Here is a 19,092-nt window from a genome sequence, read left to right as displayed (position 1 = left end):
AGTTTATTGGAGACAAGAGTTTCAATGACTCTCTTGCTTGGGCTGGCTTTGAACTGTGATCCTCAAATCTCAGCCTTCCGAGTAGGTAGGATTACAGGTGTGAGCCACTGGTACCTGGCTTAAACTTTTGGACTGGTATGTATGGGCTCTCCTCAGAGTAAAATTGTTGCCTATCTCCAAATGCTGTGGAAATAACCCAATATTTTATCCAAAACGAACACTAAATGCTAACATGATTTTCTTTGGAGTAAAATGAATAAAGATAACCTAAGTGCAGAGCAAAGAAAGAAAAGTAACAAAATGTATTTGAAGTATCTATTTTTACACCATTTTGATTCAACCTCTGTTGTTTCAATACCACACATTTCTTTTTCTTTTCTTTTCCGTTGGTCATGGGGCTTGAACTCAAAGCCTGGGAACTCTCCCTGAGCTCTTTTGCTCAAGGCTAGCACTCTACTACTTTGAGCCACAGTGCCACTTTCAATACCACACATTTCCAAGTGAGCAAAAGGTTTAAAGTTTGACCCACAAATTGTTTCTTGCCTGACTCTGTAGCTTATTTTATTTTTTTTGAGATTTTCAACTAAGCTAAATAAATCATGGAAGTTAAGCATAGAACTTCTAGAAATCCAATGTAACCCATCTCATTTGTATTTACGGAACTCAAAAAAGCATTTTGGCACTAAAGAACACTTTAGTCTTAAGGCACAATGCTTGTAAAATATTCCATAATTATCCTTCCTGAGAGGATTTTAGCTTTCTCAGGATCTCTGGTTAAATTAGAATTCCAGACTGAGCAAAGAATTCTATTCAAACAATTATCATATTAAAACACTCGAGGGGCTGGGGATATGGCCTAGTGGCAAGAGTGCTTGCCTGTATACATGAGGCCCTGGGTTCAATTCCCCAGCATCACATATACAGAAAATGGCCAGAAGTGGCAGAGTGCTAGCCTTGAGCAAAAAGAAGCCAGGGACAGTGCTCAGGCCCTGAGTCGAAGCCCCAGGACTGGCCAAAAAAAAAAAAAAAAAAAAAAAAAAAAAAAGAATAAAACACTCGATCATGTGTACATCCAAGAATCCCAACTTTCTATTTTTGAGGAGAGAACAGATTTAATGAAATATTTTACAAGGAGAGCTGGCAAGGGGCGTATTTGTGAAAAGCACCACCTGAAAGGCACTGTATATGGCAGAAAGAGAAAAGACAAATTTTACCACATGTGCTGGAACAATGGGTATTAAATAATCATCTCTGAATAAACTCTACAAATCAATACTGTCCTGTAGGTCTAGGCTAAGAATGGTATTGCCTAAAGGAAATCTCTAAGGTCAACCAGCAATTAACTGAAAGGTTTTGATTGAAAATGCTATTGACTGTTTTCATATCAAACAGCTTCTGGTTATTATACTTCATGGACTAAGTAGGTGCCAAGACATTAAACTGTCAATAATCTATTAATACTGCACTGTTCACTTTCTCTTCCTGAGTCTGGAGGCCAATGTTCTCAAGGCAAGTACCTGCTCAGGACTAATGCAAATTTCCCAGCTCAGCCATGCAAATCACATCTTCATTACCTCCCAGTTTAAATGCTTAGTAATGTTGACAGAGGAGAAGAAAAATATGCAGATAAGGAATGCTTATTCTGTGTGCTAATCTAACATTTTATTTTCTTTTAAGAGATTACTGAAGGGACGGAGAACGTGTCTTGGAACCTGCTTTTCTTTCTAAGCCATATTTAACAGTTCCTAAATGGAGTGTAATAAACACTTTACAAAGAGAAATGAGAAGTTCTTTAAAAAGAGGCCTATAGGCCCCTGCCTCTCGGCATCTGGAAAGCAGTTATACATTGGGGAGTCGGGGAAGGGAGGGAGAACTTTTGATGAATTTAATAGAGAAAAGCACTTTAATTAAATGCTGTCAAAGTGGATTGTATTAATGACTATACACAGAGGAATTTAAAGCCAGCCAAGTTTATTTAGCAAATAGAAACTGGGCTTTCGAAGCCTGCAAGTATTTATGTTTCCGCAGTTGCAGTACATCTAGAAGATGATGGTGCCACATGAAACTGCTGAGTTATTAGATATGATTTTATTTATTGGGTATTATTAAAGTTTCAAAAGCCTTGGGGGAATTAGATTTCATTTTCGAAATGAAACATTACATTTGATCACAAAGGGTTAAAAAGACAGAGTATTGTGCCCTGCTTTTTTCTTTCCTGCTCCTTGGAAATATGATGTAGGTGACTGGCAGGTAGGGGATGGCTTTTTTTGGCCCAGCCCATCCAAATTTGCTTCACTGGATAGTAGTGGCAAAGAAATCAATTATAGTATTTCTTCTCTGACTCTTTCCCTTATTTTTTTCTTCTAGTGATTTGCCACCAAACATAATTCATTCTATTACATGTAGAAATAAGCTGAAAAATGACCAAAGCTCTTAAAAATCTCTATGAAAATTTGGCTGCCATAAATTTCTTAATCAAAAACACAAGGAGCCCAGTGTTGTACAAATAAAAAGGTATAAAATGTTTGACTTGGGGGTAATAGGAAAGAGAAGGGTCTTCCTCAGTATCTTCTATTTGGGTCTGACCACAGAACAAACCTATTATTAATGATAATATTTTTAAAATAAACAAAGAAAACATGAGCCTTAATGCATGAAAGCTGTGAAAGATTGAATAGCTGGTCTGGCTGGAAAATACTCTGTGTGTGTCAAAATGATTTTCTCTACCATTTGTAAAAATGTAATTATCCGTGATATGCTATTATCCGTGATATGCTACAAGGGTGAGGGATTTCAAGGAAACCCATTGGAAGCTAAGGATTTGCCTTTGGTCTTCAGTCTCTGACACCAACACGACTGTGAGATCACAAACCACTGCTGTGATTTACCACATCCTCCTTGCAGTTATATATACACCCTTCCAGGCTGTCTTTAGATTTAATTCAAAACATAAGAAGGAGGAGAGGGGAAATATGAGGATGGGAGAAAAAAGCCAAAACCCTGCACCTATTTCCTTTCAAGAACAGAATAATAATCACAAAAGGAAACCTTCAACTTTCTAAATAAATAATCTAATTTTTAATCCTTTCTCTATCTGAACTGTTTATTAGTATCACATGTTTGATCTGTGCCTTTGTAGTTTTGGAAGTTATGAGTGACTGTTTTTCCCATCTGTGCCAATATGTTTCAGACTTGTCTTTGAAATGCTCCAAATGCAGATGAATATGACACAAAATAGGAACTGATTACATATATATTCTATGTATGAGCAATGGAAACATACAGAGATGGCATTACATGTTCGTGTGATGAAATGCAATGCACTCTGTTTCCCACATGCAAACAGAGAAATCTGAAGTACAGCATGCTATGCCTAGTTGCTGTTCTAGAAACTCAAGATACAATTGGTTGATTTCTTACAAATAAAGTGACGAGAAAATTCCTCTCCTGGTACACTGGTGACTTTTAATATGATAACATATAAAAGACTTGTCCATTGATACAAATCCTGTTTATAAGCCAAATCTGGTGAATCTGCTTCTCTTTTCATGGCCAACAAAGTGACTATCTTAACCTATCATACATACTGCTTAACAATCTTAATCACCTCTCTCTTTGGAGGGTTTTTACTTTACCTAAAGTATTTAAATAAGGATTTCTCCCTTGCAGATAAAGGGAGAGAAGAGTGGGTGAGTGCAGTCATAATATTCAATGTATATATGCAAACATGAAACCAGGTGATTTGATGGGATGGGAGGGGTTGGGAAAGATTGGGGAGAACATGGAAAGGGCAACTATCAAGATGCACTGTACTCATAAACTGACATATTGCAGCAAAACTTCTTTGTATAACTACTTCAAAATAAAAAAATAACACAAAGTATAATATCAACATCCCACCAAAAGTATTCCCCCCTAAACTAAACCTATCTGGAAATATTTAACACTGACCCTTTTGGGAGAGATAGAATGGAATTATGAAATAGATGACACCGATCAAGTTGCACTGTACTCATAAATGGATGTGTTGAATAGAAACCCTTTTGTATAATTCTTAAATATGAAAAATATTCAAAAGAAAATACCACTGACTCACCAAAAATACTCCTACCATTCTTCTATTGCCATGCTTTTAAATATACTGTTGATATGAGTTATACACATGTGTGTATATACGTTGTCAATAACTTTATTTAAAAATCATTTGTACATGGCTATTACACTTATTCTTACCTGAGTGCATTTTGTTCATTTGCTTCATAACAGATATAAAAATACTTTTCTATACCTACATATACATGCTTTTAATACTCTACATCATAGATTTTTAGCTTCCAAAGTTTAGAGTGCTTTTAAAAAGTACACAAGACTCTTCTTGAGATTCATTGAGTTCAGTTGGTCACATTTTTAAATTTTTTAAGAACTAACTTTATTACAATAATTTGTTCCTTTGATCTTTAACTGGAGTCCTCAAATCTGTTGAGTTTTCGATACTAGGAAATCACAGATGATGGACTCCTTATGCTACATGACTGCAATATGGATCCAACCAGATATTCGAGTGAGCTTTGCATTCAGAAACAATATGAAGACAAACAATCTTGAATATGAAGAGGTGATTTTGAAGTAAAATTAAAAGAATGTAGACATGATCACTAATTTAAATAAACTATGTCTCATAACTAGACAGCTAAGAGTAATATCAACCAGCCATTCAGTACTGGACATATTTAACATTTTTTCATGTGGCAGTTTTCAGTAGATTTTACTTATAACTATATAGCGACATGGATGACCATATAACTTAGAGATATAAAAGAAAGTGACTGGTCTCTATTCAGTGTTTAATAACTGGCTTTCTAGAATAAAAAGGCCTAATTGGATTCCTTGCCAATTCTCATGAATAATTCAGAATAGCCAGTCTCCTACTACCAAGGGTGTAACACCCAGTTCTCAAAATTCCTAAACATTCAACATAAGTTAGTGTAGGCTTACGCCAGCCCCCCACCTTGACTGTAGAAAGCAAGGCATATGCTTGTCTGATTTCCAGATTTGGCTCACTGGAATACCTCTGTTTAACTTGACTTTCCTGCCATTTTCCCAACCCTAGATTGATTAGGATGACCCTGATGTGATATATAATTCTACCTAAGATTCTGTATCAAAGGTGAAAGGTGATATGATTTGTAGTGAATTAGATCTAGAAATAACTTGTGAGAAAATTGAACTTGTGACCTTAGAACTGTCAAACCTATCCAGTTTGCTTGATCTCCCATTTCTTGGGTCAAGCCAAGTAATAATAAAATAAATGAATTTCAGAACTTTGGCAGTTTTCCTTTAATTGAAAGTATGCTTTTCTATCATTACAAGGGGAAGTTCCAGACTTCAACTTAATAAAAATCAGCAGTAGTTTTCAGCCACATTAGATTTCCACACTAAACAGAAACAGCTGAAGGGCCACTGTAGGTAGGTTTGGAGTTTAAAAGTCAGTGGCTGGTTTTCTCTTTCAATTGTCATAACCATCAGTCTTAAGAAAACCAACTGGATTTCTATGAATGCAATATAAGGTATCCCTAATCTGTGGTGTTCTCACTAATTTGCTTTTCCAAATGCATTTGAACTTCTCAGGAGTAAGATTTTGTTGTTGTTGTTGTTGTTGTTGTTTATAATACTTATTAAAATTCTCAAATGGAATTCAGAAATAGATGAATATATGACTGCTGCAGATAAAGAGTTTTTGATGCAACCTAATTCATGTTATAACAATTTGCAAAGTGATAGATGGAAATGCTGAAAAATACCTCATCCAAAGTTAGACACACACCCCTAGAATGATGATGCCACACACAGGCTGTTTTCCTTCCTTTTGTAACTGGACCAAACATTTACTGACATAGAGATAGCAAGTAAGTTTTATTCCTTTTAGATGTTGTGGTTCCTGAAAAAATGTACAAAAACCCTTCTGAGCAACAAACAGACTGTTCTGGCTTAAAGGACTGGCCCCAAAGGACCAGCTGTTAAAGTCTTGGCTCCCACAGTGGTGCTGTTGGGAGGTAGTGGGCTTTGTGTGAGGTCCTGAAGTCTGTGGATGTGACTCCAAATGGGCTGAGGTACCCCACTCGTCCTATCTCTCTTCAGTTTCCTGGTTCATGAGGTAAGAAATTTGTTCTGCCACATGCTATGGCTGCCATGTGCCATTCTAGCCAGAGATCCAAAGTGATTGGGGCCACTTAGCTGAAACACCAACTTCTAGAACATTAAGCCAAGGTAAGCGTTTTCTCTACAAGTTAAGTTCCTCAAGTATGTTGTTATAGTAACAGGAAAATATCTACCAGAACGTTTTACTTAAAAGCTATATTGCACTTAGAAGTAGGCAAATCCCAGCTATTTTAAATGTATTTAAAAAAATATAATCAGAAAACTTCTATTTCAAAAGCAGCATTTATATTTGTTTCCACCCAAAATATAATCGAGGCATCACAAATTTTCAAGATTAAAGTCGATTAGGTTATGTTCACCATCAGGTTCTTAATGTTGTGGCTTCACACATGGAGCTAAAACCTGTTCAACATTTGTTGTGAATGGGCCTAAAAGTAATTTGTTTTTATCAATAGTTCAAATAGTAAACTTTATAAATGTTTTATGTATTTGTTTGCTATTATTTTGGTAAAATAGAGCTGAATACATTCTTCCTATAGTGGCAGTACTTATACATGTTTACCCTTGTTTTCTTATGGGAGAGATAGAATGTCAAGTAGTAATACTAGAGATAAAGGCATTCACATGAAAATTACCCATTGTTCTCAGAATCAAGGACCCCAGAAAGAATATTCCAGGATCTTAGCAAATTCTCCACTTCTGCTCTCCTTGCCATTACATATCCTGATATACAAATAGTCATTTCCTTGCTAGTGTGTATGCTATCCTTTAAGTCCATCAGAAGCCAAAGAAAGGTGCTGCTGTATATGTTTACTTCATACCAGACTGAGGAGACTGAAACATAGTGGCTGTATGGAACCTTTACAACCTCATGGATTCTAATATGTTTCAAAGACAGCATAAGTCCCAGACGTTACCTAGATAATTAAGAGTATTTTTGGCTTTCTATATTATAAACATTACTTTTAATCTACTAACCAATTTTTTTCTACTTGGAGAAGTCACTTTTGAAAAATAAAAGATGAATATGACTAAGAAAAAAGTACCACCTATATAGTCAGAAAGAAAACAGTTAAGAAATGGGCATACTTATCTCTGTTTTCCATCAAAACTGGTGTTTTTTTCTTTAATGAACTGAATCGCTAATCAACAGATATAATTCTTGGTAGGGCTATATAAATCACTTTGGACCCTTTAGAATTGATACAGAATTTCTGGTTTCTTTTATAGCTCCAAATACTTGTATGGTAGTATCATCTCTGAGAGCTATTAATCAGTTCACTCTCAAAATAGAAGGAAAATAGAAGCAAAGAGATGCCATTTAAAGTTAAGATTGGGTGAAGGAAATGAACCTATTTTATCCATTACAGCTTGGATGCTATACTAACGCAAAGAGAGTAGAGAAAAAAATGGAAATCTGTTCAGAATTGCATTCTTTATAAGGAAAAAAGAGCTCAATATACATGTGAAGTTTTGTTTTATTAACAGCTACATAAGTGGTTTCTAGAAAAATACTTGGTACACAAAGGACTCAATAGGCATTTGTTGAAAAAATTTGTTTAATACTTGTTTACTCAGTGGTGTCTGTAACTTTAGTTATATGACCAAGTTTACTGATCAAACTTATTCATCTTTTCCAAAGCCACACTTTGCTAGCCATCCATAGAAATATCAAGGAATAAATTTTCCTTTTCTCAGATGAAATATGAAGTCATTGATGAAAACAAGGATATGTAAATATCTTCAAGTGCCTTCAAATTTTAGTTTAGACTTACTGTTGCTGCTAATGGTGAGTTGTAAGACAAAAAATGGTGCATTCTAATGTACTTTCTGTCTTAGTCTCTATTCTTCCATGTGTTGCTTTCTCGTTGTTCCAATGTGTTCACATTTAAACAGTTTGCTCCTCCATAAAATTTATAAGCCACTGCTTTTTGTTCTTCTAGATTGAAAAAATAGTAAGTTCATCCTCTAAAAAATTTCACAGCAATATTTAAAAATAAAAGATACCAACTTTCATGCTAAGAAGTAGCATGTATAGTCTTATTTTCTGACTGGACCATTAGCAAGATGCCAGTGGTTGCATATTATACATTACTTCATTTAATATCACCTAAAGAAAAGGATATGAAACTTGTGATATCTTGATGTCCCAAAACTTTAAAATCGAGACCAGATTCTGTTATTACTGGCAATGTAGATTGGGAATTTTTGTGGCCTCTGAGCACTGGGCATTCTGACTATATGTAATGGCCCCCAAATTGACATAATTTTGATTATTCCCTTCATGCGGGAGTATTGGGCAATGCGTCTTATACTTAGTTTTAGGGCCTATAACAAAAAATAACACGGAGAGTATGTCATAACCCCCAAAAAAGCTGCAGAAATTGTGTAAAAAGTTAAAAATTGCACAAAAAATACTAAAATTGTACTATTATTTCAAGAAAACTGATGATATGGAAGAGCAAGTTATTGAGAAACCTTCAAAATTTAGAAATCAGTTTACTGGCTTAAAATTTAATGTCAAGAAAATCTACCTTCCTGGAACAAGGTAAACCAGTAAATTCCCTCATACACAAAGTGAAGCTTGATAGAAATCTAGAGAAAGATCATGAGGAAGGATCAAGGTAGGCCTAGGTTTTAAAGGGATAGATTTATAATTCAGAGAAATGATGAATAGCACACAGAAATTGCAGTAGAGATATACAGTAACTTGCAAATAAGGTGATAGTTGCAAAAAAAGATTGATAGAAAAGGGAAGAGATTGTGTTAAGGATGGCAAAAGAGAGTGAATGCGCGAATTAACCCTAATTGAATTCCCAGCTCCAGACTCATCCGAACCTAACTATCCTCAGAGTCCTATCTTTGGATTTTCATAAAGTACTTTCACCTTCCATTTCTTTCTCTAATCACTAGTAGTTAAGATAGAATTTTTGTCTCATAAAAGAGAAAAGAAAACTTTGTATAAACTGAAATTTAAGAAACACAGGTCACCCGCCTCTGTCTAAATCTCTAGAACAAAAAAAAAAAAAAAAAGCAAAACAGGCTTCAGCAAATAACCATCTACCCACTAGACTCTAATAAACTGCTTCAACTTTCTGAATTTTCATTAAAGAAGTCCAAGCTTCTGTCTGCCTTCTAGAATCAAAATAATTGGTGGAAAATAATTTCTACATTTTTCTATGTTCTTTCAGGATAAACCTTAAAACTGTGTCCTACTGAAAACAGTCTGCATAGAAATAAAGTTTAAGTTGAACAAATTCATGCAAAGCTAGTATGGCCTGCCTTGGGTAGTCAGGGACCTGGGAAGCTTTCTTAGGTATCCATTTCTCTGTGCTCAACTGTGGCAGTATTTCATGAAAAGTGGCAAGTATTCATTTGCATCTCTCCTCAGAAGCACAGTGAGGTTTCAAAATTCAGGAGCCATATTCAACAGCAGGCTTTGAATAGGAGCTTGGAATGAATCCAAATTGGAAAAAAAATTAGTAACCTGCTTAGAGAATTTGCAAGTACCCTTAATCAATTAATTAATTAGCTTATTTACTTCAGTAGAGGCTGTTCATTTATAAGCAAATTCATAAATCAAGATGGAGTCTGTACAACTAGAGTAGGAAAGCAGAAGTGAATGTTCAGAGCTGAAAGACAGATTTTAAGTGCCCTTCAAAATTAGCAATGAGAATCAAATTCTGAAGTTCTCTCAAAAATATGAAAGAATCGTGGTCAAAAGTGGGAAACTTGGGGTATATTTGGTTCTTAACATCACATCACTGAGTTGAGAGTTTTCACTGAATTAAGTGTCCTGTAAAAAAGAAAGTTCACAAAACCAAATCTATTCAGAATGATTTAAAAATAAAATATCACGGGCTGGGAATATGACCTAGTGGTAAAGTGCTCGCCTTGTATACCTGAAACCCTGGGTTTGATTCCGAGTCCACGCCCAGGACTGGCAACAAAAACAAAACAAATAAACAAAAAATAAAATATCAACATACATATATAAGTAGCTTTGTATAATATCAGACACCTAATAGCGAGTGCTCAAGAAATGCAGGCTACTGCAATTTAGGAATTCTTTCTAACACAAGAAAGAACTAGAAGGTAAACTAATGTGAACTTAAATTCTCATTTTGAGCAAGTTACTTACCTTCTCTAAACATTAGTTTCTCATCTGTGAAAGTAGATCCTAAAATCTTTTTTATTTCCACAATGTAAAATCTCTCATTAGAGAGTCTGGCTTTTAAAAATGATATTGCTGCCAGGTTAGAGAATGGAAGTAAAAAGAAAGAAAGAAAAGAGGAAAATGAGGAAGAAGAAAGAGGAAGGGGTTGGCACAGGAAGGAGGAGGATGAGGGAGAGGTGTAAGTCACTGTTCTGCATTGTCAGTATTTGGCAGTATCTCTGGCATGCCACCTTCACATTGGTAGCATTCTCAAATTATAATAACTAAAAATGTTTTGAGACACCTCCAAATATTCCAAGACAAACAAAATCATCTTGGTGGGAGCCAATGATACCTGTTACAGAGAATCTGATTAGTTTCGGAAAAAGCTCAGAATTCCCAGGTGAGCAGTAGTCCAAAGAAGAAAGGGACAATGTTGTATGCTGCTATCATAGCCAGATCACACACAGTTTCTTTTCTTGCCTTTTTTTTTTCTTTTGGTGCTGGTACTGGGGCTTGAATTCAGGGCCTGGACTCTGCTCCTGAGTTTTTTTGCTCAAGGCTAGCACTCTACCACTTAAGCCACAGCTCTGCTTCTAGCTTTTTTGGTGCTTACTTGGAAACAAGAGTCTCATGAACGTTCCTACCTAGATTGACTTGGAACTGTGATCTTCAGCAGTCTACCTCCTGGGTAGCAGTGCACTGCTAGGTTTCACATTCTCAAGGAACTACATAGAATTTGGAAACCGGTGCTTATCAGGAAACCACACAGTAGCAAGCTCAGAATTCATAACTTGCAAAATCAGCCATAGGAACACTGTGGCAGAAACACAATAAAGCACAGACTACAGAGAATAAACAATTTGGCAAATATTTCCAGTGGAGCGTACTCAGGGACCTAGTCATAGTATGATGGTATCCTTTATTCTCTCCTGTGTCCCAAGGGAAATGTACCCCAGTACCTACATTTCCAGGCAGCTAGTAATCATGGCTTCAGGCAAGGTTCAATGACTGCTTCAGTGTTTCCAACTGTAAAATGGAGTTGGTCATAACAAATACCCTAACTTAACTAGATTTTTATTCTAAACTAAGGCTATCTATTCACTATAGGGCTCATTCAGTATATAATAATAAAATAATAATAACAATAGTAATAATAATGGATAAAAATCACTACAACCACAAAAAAGCAATTTTGGTACAATATTTCAGAGTAAAATATTATTTCATCCTTTTCATGTGATACTTTGATTTGGCTTGGTTTGACTTATTGTGTCCTACCTCTCATGCTCTTCATGCTGTTCATATAGACAGACTAAAAACATGTATGCCTTAGAATTTATCAGCTTTTTCCCCATTATCAACCTCCAAAGAAGCTTTTAGGCATTTTCCTCTCTAATCACCTTCCTTTATCATTAAATTTAACATCAGAGATGTACTGATTATCTCTTTATTCACCACACCTCTTTGGTGGAACACAAACTACTCAAAGTAGGATTGGTAACCCCAACACTCAATAGTCAGCAGCTTGGAGTCATTATGTCCTCTCTGTGGGTTCAGGTTGTGAATGGATTTAGTTTACAAAGTATGTGTAGAGTCTGGAAATCCTGGAGAGGCCAGGTAACTCAAGGAGACCTGAAAGACATGCATTTCCTAGGAGAGGTGAATCCCCAAGGAGAAGTATATTTTTGGAGACCAGCCAAGTCTCTAGGACTGACAGCGTTCCTCCATGGCTCCAGGCCCAATGTGGGCACATCTATAACCTTGCTTCATCTCTGAAGTGGAATTCCATTGAACAGGCATTGACTGGGAAACATGTAAAGGATGTTGTTAAGTGTTCAAGTTATTCTTAAAAATCGTATGTAATGGTTACCATCAAAGAAATCAGATTCTTAGGGCAAAGACACTGTGGATTTGACATAGCTTCAGATGTAGAGATGGAACATCTTCAGATGTAGAGGGTCCGGGAGACCATACAGGGGCTGACACAACAGGTGTGAAGCTTAAATAAATGAAGTATGAGATGCATGTGCATGTGCACAGGGTGTGGGCTACAGATGGTGTATGGGTGCCCAGTGGAAAGGACAGAACTCTAGTCATATGGGACTCTTGAGCTTCATGGATCAGATCCTCTGATTTTCTAGGTTTTTATCTGTTTTTAAAATGTGAACTTATATTGTTAAACCTTTATGGCCTTAAAAGAAACATATCTGCAAGTAACACAAGACTGTCCATTTACTATTTGCAAACAATCTTCAATAAAAAATGTACTCTTTTGTAGGGAAAGCTATTATGCTTCAAGGGGACTTCTCAGCTCTACAGAAAACACCCAATTGAGCAGGTACCAAAAAGTTCCTTCTATCATCTAGTGTATCAGTGTGACTCCATTAATCTGATTAGCAGATTAATTAATCTACTGAATCATTATGCACAAAGATCTTTGGCCTCCTATCTTCACTATTAAAAAAAATTCCTCCAGGGCTGGGGATATAGCCTAGTGGCAAGAGTGCCTGCCTCGGATACATGAGGCCCTAGGTTCGATTCCCCAGCACCACATATACAGAAAACAGCCAGAAGCGGCGCTGTGGCTCAAGTGGCAGAGTGCTAGCCTTGAGTGGGAAGAAGCCAGGGACAGTGCTCAGGCCCTGAGTCCAAGGCCCAGGACTGGCCAAAAAAAAAAAAAAGAAAAGAAAGTAAAAAAAAAAAAAAATTCCTCCAGGTATAGTGGGACATGCATGTAAATCCATCTCTGGGAGGAATGAGAATTCAAGGTTAGCCTGGGCCACATAATGAGCTCTATCTCAAAACAAAACAAAAAAATAGGACAGGAAAGGAGGAAAAAGGGGAGGAAGTACAAAAAGAAGGAAAGATTCAGCACAGTCTGCTGTATCTTCAAACTACCTAAAGAAACTTTAATACCACTCCCATATAACCACAGTGGGGAAGATGCCTCAGAGTTGTAATGTTCCACAAACACAAAAAATGTGGTCGTCATTGATCTCATTCATTTTTAACTATTTAGTGATGGCCTTTTCCTATCTGATTAGACAAAATGCAACATTACCAAACCGATTTTACCCTCCATATGAATCCCTAAGGCAAGCAAGCAAAATATATTTCCCTAAAACTCTAGCTGATGAACAGATTAATTCTAGGGCACAAGTGAATTGCAACCCAAGTCTAATGATGTGGCTTCTGGTAAATTACACACTTTTTAGTGGATTGGTGTTCCTTTAACACAGTCCTCTCTGAGTTACAGAACTGTGCAGGCTGTGTTCTCCACTCTCAAGGGTTCTGCTGGCTGATACCAGCTATTTTTCTTCATTTCTCATGTTTGACTGCAATAAATAATTAATCCATAGCTTTGTATTTTTCTGACAAATTCAGCAAAGCAAGTGTCACCCAGAGACTGGCACAATGTAAAAGAACGGAATCGAGGTCAAGGAAAATAGTTAGGGCAACTGATTCAATGTACATTACATTATCTTACTTATAAACACTTAAGCCAAGGTCTGAGTGACAGGAATAAACTTTTATAGAATAAGTGAATTTCTCTTAGTCATTACATATTATCAGCACATTCTGGTCCTGAGACACTAACATAAAGATAACAAAACTCATAAATCAATTGACTGTCAACTCCTAATAGTTACTTTACTTAATTGTAAGACAAAATATTAAGTTGAATATTTTTTCAGCTACCTAACTCCAAGCTCTACAAAGAGCATGCATTGTGGACAGAGAACCAAGCCAGGCATGGGATGGGAGCTAGAATTGAAATGAAGAAGTTCCCAGTCATACTAGAGAAAGGGTTTTCATACTACTATTTCAAATTCCTCTAAGCTTTTCAATCATCACTTGTCCTATGATTGAAATGGGCCTATCACTAATCAGTTTCTCACTGCTAGATTGAACTAGGATGGACCCTGAATAAGAATAAGAAAGTCCATGCAAATTCAATGATTCCTAAAGGTAGCTTTTGGCTTTGTGTAGGTTCAAGACATGAACATACATACACATGAGCAGGGGGAAAAAATTATGAGTTTATCATATGGCTGTACTTTTATAGTTGGCATGGTTTTTTGTTCTGAGACTATCCATTTCATTGATTGATATTCAAGAGTATTGTACTTGATGAAATAATACTAATCATAAACAGGAGTTTGCATGTTTCAATTTTTTCTAAAATAAAAGGTTGGGAAATCTACATTGGGTGCTCCCTCCCGCCTCTAATCTTAAAACTTTACAATCTCAGAGTCAAAAACCACTGTTCTTTGTGACCCAGTATGTTTTGGTTAAGGTCTCAGCTAGGAAGGGGGAGGATGAGTCCTACTGGGTAAACCCTATGGCTCAATCTCCTGAAACAGGTGGCTGTGGAACTTCCTAATTGTGTACCCTTACCATTTGGCTTCTGCCATCTGTGTACTCTTACACTCTGGCTTCACTGAAGACTTTACAAGAGACTACCTTTATGAACCCATGAGTCTCACAATTTGGGCAATTCACTCTAGAGCATTGGTCTGGGAAATTTACCAATGAACGATAAGGTGAAAGTTTTGTCTGTGGTATCAATACTAGGATGAGAATACTAGGATGAGACTTGATGGCATGGAGGGTGGACCAAAGTGACTGGAGAGCCAGGCACCTGTGGGCCTACTTCACCATTGCCTTCATCATAGCCTTTGCTATCAGTTCATCTTAGGCCACACTTCACCCATCTTTCATTCTCATCTTTTCTTCCATTCTTCACACACATATATAGAAGAATTCAGTCTTGCCTCAACTTCCCTCTTCTACACAGGAGAGGCATTAAACTTTCAAAAGTCTCCTTTGATGGAAGCTGGAATGGATGTTATTTGACAGGAGGGCCAAGCAATTCATAGGCCAGTGCTTCCCGAAGTACTAATAGTTCTTGATCTTCGATGGCAGAGTCTATAAGCTCAATTACTTTCAGAAAGATACATTATTTGTTTCAATGAGAACCAAAATTAAGCTAACCCAAATGAAGGCACATCTCTAAAAAGAAAACCCAGAGCAACTGCACCTCATACTAAAATTCTAGGGATCTGTCACAAATTCTTTCAAAGGTTCAGTTGAGTTCGAAAGTATGTCTCAGGTCAAGTGGTTGTTTCTTCTACTCAAATATTCCCTGAGGACTTTTCGATCAAAACCTACTTCAAACAAAATGAGACAAAAAATGCTTTCTGATAGACTATCAGGAAAGCATTTGACTCTGGCATGTGTATCCTTGGTCATTCGTCTGTGCCTATGCATATACACAGACATACATGTGCAAACCTGGTGTTCGCTGTGACAACATGGTACTCTGTCTTAGGAGCATGGCAGCAGTCCCCCTCTGCAGGAAGTGGTAGAGTGTGCCCCGCTGGCCCTTGGTAGCTGCACAGACACAGAAAGCCATGCTTGGGCTGGAAGTAGGGAAGCACTGACCTGCACCGGCTCAGGTGGGAGCTGGACCACATGCTGCATGCGTTCATTGTGGTGATGTCGGGATTCCTCCTCATAGATCACATCCCGCTCATGCTGGGGGACGTTCAGGAAGCGACGGATGGTGCAGAGGTTCTCCCAAAGGGTGCGGTTTTCTGGGCTGGGGTTTTCTTTCCAGCGGAGAAGTTCACAGAGCCAGCCCTGGAGAGAGGAGTTAGGTCATCTGAGTTAGCCTGCAGGAGCCAGAGCAGCTAAGGAGGCCTGAACCGTAGTCAGGGGCCCTGCCATTTGTCCCTGTTTTACTGTCAAAATTGACCCCATCAGCTGGGTGAGGAGCTACTGGAACAGTGTAACTCAAAAAACAACCTGTGACCTCATAGTTGGTTATGTCACAGCCCAAGAACTTTCATTCTATCAACAGACTGTATTCCAACTACTGTCTTATAACTTTTTTAAAGAAATTTCTTCTAGATACTCAAGCAATTATTCAGTTCTCAGAGATAATAATTTGGCCACTATTTTAACAAATTACCCTCTAGGTTAATATTAATTACACTCTAAGAAAAGAGTACAGATGACAAGTTCTGAGGAAATAGATTCTAGAGAAAGAAGACAAAAACTCTATGTACAGATTGCAATAAATTCTCTAAAGGGGAATTGCTAGTAAATATAACAGAGAAACAGCAATCTTGGAATGAATAACAAATATATATTTGGTTCATCTCTGAAAGCTCTGAGCTTGAGGCACTCCTAACCATCCCTGTCCTGACACAGCCACACCTGCAGGAAGGTAGGCAATTGGTCAGCTCACACCTGCAAATGTCTGCCTCCAAACTCTGGCATCCGGATGTTCTTTCTCTTGCAACTGCATGAGAAAGAAAATGTAATGCAAATAATGATGGATTATATGAAAATAATACTGAGGATGCTGTCAACATCGCTCACTGACTCATGTCAAAATATTTTACCCAGTAGCTTTCTAACCCATCATTTCCAAGCTACATAGCTATTTTTTTAAAAAAAGAACTGTCCTACATTATGCATCTTACAGAAGAGTAATTTTTTTCTAAAAAGGTGAGCACATGCAACCAACTTTATGAAAAATGAATCCCCAAACCTCAACAAATTCTGTATCAGAACTTCTAAGCCAATGCAAGCTCCTGACATGCATCATAAAAACCCCATATAATATCATAAGCCGTTGTTTGTCTAACTCTCCACTGTGTCTTTTGCCTTTACCCAAAAAAAAAAAGGGCAAGATTTGATTATCTCCGCTGCATCAGCCAAGACAGCAACACCAGCTGTTCTCATTGTGCAACCTCTTCCTCGCGGCCTCCATGTTAATAACCTGATCATTCCATTTTCTCCTTCAACTGCCGGCTGCAGCACTGCGAAGAGACAAAAACCTAGGCCCATCTGCAGCAGCTGTAGGCACTGAACTGTGAAGCCACTGGGGATTTATAAACTAATCTGTAACACAACACTGCCTTGTTTTTACAAGTGAGAGGCCACATTTGCGCAGACCTGATCTTTTCTTGCAATAAACTGGGAGCTTGGGAGAGTTAGAGGGTTAGGAAGAATGAAAACAAGATACCTTATCATTTGATTGGAAATGTTTTCCAAGTATTTTCATAGATTGCTTTGGACTCAATTAAGAGGCAGGTAATGGTTAATTTTCATGGAGCCACATATATGAAAAATGAAGGTAGTTTTTTTTTATTCCTGCCAGAAAATAAATGATATTAAAAAAAAATCTCCTGGTCCCAAAGTGTTTCCTCAAGGGTTTCTTGATACAAAGGGAGGAATTCTTGAAATAGAAAATAAACCATCTGTGGAAAATATAAGCTCCTATTTCTCTGCCTTTTCACAAATCTGAATAAGTCTCCAACTGAACTCTTTCAAATGTTTCAAACAGGTATGTTTAACATCTCCCAGGGGAAGCAAGAGCATGGAGACCAATCCTTGAATGGAAAATAAAAACAAAAACCTACATCTGTTAAAAGATGAAGTTCTGAGCTGGCCAGACCTTAAGGAAGACGGCACCTGCTGTTCTGCTTGAGGGATGAATTGCATTGTGGGAAGCCACAGCTTGAAAGGAGACAGGTGACAGCTGAGTGGTATCTCCACTTATGACACTTGGAATGTCTCGCACAACATTCATTGCCACATTTGATTTATATGCGCTGTTATAATCTGCACTCATTACAATCACTTAGAACAACACTAGAGGCCTCGTTATGGACTGTGTGCTGTTTGCCATCAGTCTTTAAGAGGTGTAGTGCTCAATTTGCCCACTGACATGAAAGGTCTTGACCTTGAAGCTATTAGGGAGCGGATTAGACACAAGTGTGATCATGTGTGCAGACATAAGCAAACCAAATTAATTTCTGGCATAGGGATGGAGCCAACAAGACCCTGTTCTTAGGGCACCAGAGAACTTCCTCAAATCCCTGATGAGCTGAGCTAATAGCATGTTTAAGGGAACCCGGTTTTGAAGATGAAGCACATTCATGGTATTTAGAGGGTTATTAATCTAGTTTCCCCACAAAGTGTTTGCTTGGCTGATCAGATTAAGGAATGGAGCCTCAACAGTGCACCCCCACCACAGCAGGCCCCAAGAAATCTGTGATACTTCACAGCCTTGGACATATTGCACCATGTGTACCCAGCTGCTTCAATAATTAGCTTATGAATGTATCAGCTGGTTCTGTGATTTTTATAAATAATAACTAACCCACAGAGCAGAAAGATTGTGGGGCATCTCACTGTAGCACAATATCCTAAGATCCTCCTACCTCTTCTACTAAGTGCTGATCTTCCCTCCTAGTGGAGCTCCTGTGATGCCATTTATAAATATTTATTTTGTATCTGAAATGGCAATGCATTTTTTTGTCAGTTTTCTTCACGGCAGCCATGATTTGCTTCCTCCTCACTCTGATGCACGTATTTATGTGCTTATCTTCAGGAAATCTATCCTTCCACCTCACTTCCCGCCTCACCCACCAGGCCATTTGGGATGCTTATCTCTGTTTTCTCAATAGGGTCTCTTATTAGCTTGTTTGGTGGTTACTGAATGTGTGGGAAGTGCTATGCTATTGCTTGAATGCACATGTGTGTAACCCACCACAGAAGAGATAAAGGGTCCCCACGTTAGGATTTTTTTTCCATTTATATAATTTTTGCATGCCATCCAAGAAAGTTTTGCAGTATCAGGCAAAAAAAAAAGTGTAAATGTCAAATAAAACAGTGACAGATGACAGTATTCTCTATTGAATAGCACGGTTTCTGTCGTGCATGTTCAATGGGAACTCATGAATTATTAATAAACAAAT

At 37.5% G+C, this 19,092-nt stretch overlaps 1 protein-coding gene across 4 annotated transcripts in view; it reads right to left on the bottom strand.

The window, feature by feature from the left end:
- Positions 1 to 19,092, bottom strand: part of Satb2 (SATB homeobox 2) — a 190,346-nt gene that overhangs the window by 19,283 nt on the left and 151,971 nt on the right. For all 4 annotated transcript variants that reach the window (XM_048345024.1, XM_048345026.1, XM_048345022.1 and 1 more), the window contains one exon: positions 15,764 to 15,961. In XM_048345024.1, the coding sequence (XP_048200981.1) occupies positions 15,764 to 15,961 (198 nt within the window). The remainder of the gene's footprint in view (positions 1 to 15,763; positions 15,962 to 19,092) is intronic.

This window comes from Perognathus longimembris, chromosome 4, assembly GCF_023159225.1.
Source record: "Perognathus longimembris pacificus isolate PPM17 chromosome 4, ASM2315922v1, whole genome shotgun sequence".
Classification (NCBI taxonomy): domain Eukaryota; kingdom Metazoa; phylum Chordata; class Mammalia; order Rodentia; family Heteromyidae; genus Perognathus; species Perognathus longimembris.
The sequence above is the reverse complement of the archived record's forward strand: the minus strand, read 5'-3'. Positions and strand labels throughout refer to the sequence as shown.